The sequence below is a fragment of the Impatiens glandulifera genome, chromosome 2 (genome assembly GCF_907164915.1).
Source record: "Impatiens glandulifera chromosome 2, dImpGla2.1, whole genome shotgun sequence".
In the NCBI taxonomy this organism is placed as follows: Eukaryota; Viridiplantae; Streptophyta; class Magnoliopsida; order Ericales; family Balsaminaceae; genus Impatiens; species Impatiens glandulifera.
Genome location: NC_061863.1, coordinates 50,919,108 through 50,922,498, shown reverse-complemented (window position 1 = coordinate 50,922,498; position 3,391 = coordinate 50,919,108). Strand labels below are relative to the sequence as shown.

The window sequence follows — 3,391 nt, the reverse complement described above, 5'->3', positions numbered from 1 at the left end:
AACCAAAATACTACAATATTATTTATTTTAAAATATTAAAAAAAAATCATAATCATCTGACCCTCAACAGGCCTTAATGGTAACTCACCATTTATTTTAATAATAAATATTTGTCTCCAATAAAAACCTACAAATTCATGTTACTTTTAACCTTATAAACAACACTCTTATTTTATTGAATCCAACCAGGTTTGATCATAGAGTATGTATCATCAAGATAAAGGCAAAAAACAATCAAACAACCAATTTATGCAAAAATCTTATTATGAAAGAAGAAGGTGATTGTAAAGCTAGAATGATTGTGAAGCAATTAGTTTTGAAGCTACACTGTAAATCAAGCCAGCAGACCCACCAAAAACACATAGATAAGTAACCCCACGAACTCGTACAAATAGCAAGTTCAAGTACTTAGCAATCTGTAGAGTCAGAGTCAAAATCTGCAACCTACCTTGCTCTTCCACTTTCTTGAAGAAATACATTGGCTTCAGTGATCGCCGGAGCAGGAATGCCAATGAAAATGGAAACCCAAATGCGATTAAGCTCTGTATTGAGACCTCTGTCATTGGAGAAGACCTCGTCAGGTAAGAAACAAAAGCCCCCGTTCCTAGATGGACCAGACCCAGAATGGCTAAAGCACTGCTTAGGTCATAGATCGTCTTCATCATCGTTTGTAACACTTCCCTGGTCTCGTTTGCAAGAGTAGATAGATCCCTCTCGACTGTGGGTCCCTCTATTTCCTGGTGCTTCAGTTTGGGAATCTCGCTAGGGTTCTTATCATCAGGGGTTTGGGAGGATTCCTTGAAATCATCAGATTTTGGCGTTGAGCTGGTGGTGGAGAGATGCTTGGAGTTTCCGTATGTTGCCTGATCAAACCGAGGAATCTGGTAAGCTCTATACGATCTGATTGGAGCAGGGTGGAGATCCGAGAAGGTAAGACATGGTTTAGGGTTTAGGAGCACGGTAGAGATGCGACTAGAGCTGTGCGAGATGAAATGGAAAGTTGCTAACCGAGAGGCGCCATAGCCGAGTCTACGAGATACGATCGCTGCCATTTTCCCTTGCTTGAAAGAGAAACGGGATGAAGAAGAAGAAGAAATAGGCGATTTGGCGACTCAGATCTGTTGAGTTACCATGGGCGCCCAATCTTTAGAGACAAAAGTTTAGAAAAAAAAAAAACAATAATACAATTCAAAGTTTGATTTTGATTGGGCAGGCAAATAAAAATAAAAATAATGAGTTTTAAATTAAATAAAAAATAATTATCTTTATTAAAATCATTATTATGATTTTGATATTGGTAAAATATATTTATTTATTCTTTTAAGAAAAAATTAAATTAAAGTTATTTGGAATCCCTACTCACCTACTATATACTTTTATAAATGTGTTTACTAAGGTTGGTTCTTTTGAGTTATTTAAAAAATTTATACAAAATTCATTTTCTAATCAATCACTTTTATCAATCACATTACTCATATCATTAATCAAAATATAAATATACCTTCTATTTTAAATTATTATTTTTTATTTTATTTATATATATCAATACCCTTTAAGTCTTTTTACCAAAAATAATCATTATTTTCTCAAAATCATCACTCATCATCCAATCTTGAGAGATTCTCTTGGTTTTTTAAAAAACCAAAGAGAATCTCTTAGTTTTTTAAAAAACCAAGATTCTCTTGGTTTTTTAAAAACCCACAACCGAACAAGGCTTAAGTCATACCAAACCTGCAAACCCTAAACCCATTGTAAATCATAAACCAGGTACTTTTTTTTATAGGTGGGTATAATTTAGGGTGGGTTTTACCCACCCACCCCTATTAAAATTTTACATAGAAAACTATCATAAATTTAATAACATTTTTCATATCAAATATGCAAACAAATATAATTAGTAAATTACTTACCAAGTGAAAATCTAACTTAGTCTTTTAGACAATATTCTTATCAGAGTAACCCAAGTCTGTAATAAATTATAAATCAGTATGATTCTAACAGTATAGGAATCACCAAGCTCGGTCCACGAGAGTGGATTGGTCCCTGGAACAACGCTATTTGTCTACTTGGCTCTGATTGTAGGCTGACACTTGGGCGTACTTCTTTCTCCTCGTTTTTGGGACTTTATTTAGGACTGTGTTAGTAATCTTTTATTCTCTTTGTTTGGATCCCACCTTGTTTGAATCTTATTTGGTGGGCTTTACCACCTGCGGTCAATCTCAATCAGATTCTAACAATAGCAACGGGATTTGAGATAGAGGAAAAATAATCATGGGAGTTAAATAGACGACGAACTTGGGTAAATACCTTGATCCGAAAAATTCCACCAATAAGATTTTAACCAGCCATTTAGTAGTAACTCTTGTTTATACTGCCGGTAGACGATAAAGAATCAATAACTTATAAAAAAAAAATTAAGAGTCCTTATGAGAACTCTTGGATCTAAATCAAACAATTATACAGTCAATTATTAGATTACACTCAAACAATGGAGAATATTATAAATGTGAAGGAAGATCAACAAGTAGACCTAATAATCCATATTTTTCTTCAGGTATTTGAAATGAGATGATATATACTGATTGATGATGATCAATACAAGGTGAAGCCATCATCATATGAAACATGCCATCCTTGTCTGCAAGGAGGCGCATTTTCATGATACTCAGCACAACAGGTCCATCTTTTCTTCCAGTTTACTCTTCCTGTATTTGGTCTGTTATTCTTCTCATTCCACTTGTACACAATCACTCCCGATTCATCTGTCCACTCTCCATCAATTCCCTGGTGAGGTGGAGCTAATGAATATAATCCTTTTTCCCCTGAATCAATCAATCAATACTAAAATTACTTTTTAAATCAGTCACAAACAACAATTGGACTACCACCTGTGGTGTGACCGTGGAAACAGCAAGCTATTGGGGAGTTATCTTGGTATAGGATACTGCACCTCAAGCATCTTTTACTAGTTATTAGTTGGAGACGAACCTCCTCTGGTCGATTGAACTCTTCTGAGTTCATCTTCATCTTGATCTTGGAGACAATTGGCGGCGGCGTAGAGGGAATTCTGAGCAGAGCCATTTCGATTCAGTTTTCTACTCCATAAATTGAAGGATAGAGGAATTGAAGAAATGGACCTAGATTATTTGTCTACTAGTAATAATAAACTGATATACTTGTAACTATGTATTTTTATTTTAAATTTTATTAACAAAAATCTATTTATAACTTTATTATTTAGAAACAAGTCACATCAAATATTTTTTTTTTATTTCAAATATAATTGTTATTAAAATACTTTATACATTATTATTTTGGTTTGTTTGATTGAAAGTATAAAAAATAATAAAAAAACTTATCAAACACACTTTTAAAATATATATATATATAT

At 33.5% G+C, this 3,391-nt stretch overlaps 2 protein-coding genes across 2 annotated transcripts; both read right to left on the bottom strand.

Moving 5' to 3' along the window:
- Window positions 1–252: 252 nt before the first annotated feature.
- On the bottom strand, window positions 253–1,163 carry LOC124926719. The gene has a single exon (XM_047466999.1). It carries the CDS (start codon window positions 1,050–1,052, stop codon window positions 291–293), a length of 762 nt encoding a protein of 253 aa, XP_047322955.1. The 5' UTR covers window positions 1,053–1,163; the 3' UTR covers window positions 253–290.
- A 1,215-nt stretch (window positions 1,164–2,378) lies between these two features.
- On the bottom strand, window positions 2,379–3,135 carry LOC124927558. Its single transcript, XM_047467998.1, has 2 exons — window positions 2,889–3,135; window positions 2,379–2,822 (listed from the first exon to the last, which is right to left on the bottom strand). The coding sequence occupies exons 1-2, from the start codon at window positions 3,079–3,081 to the stop codon at window positions 2,593–2,595; spliced, it is 423 nt and encodes a 140-aa protein (XP_047323954.1). The 5' UTR covers window positions 3,082–3,135; the 3' UTR covers window positions 2,379–2,592.
- Window positions 3,136–3,391: the final 256 nt, after the last annotated feature.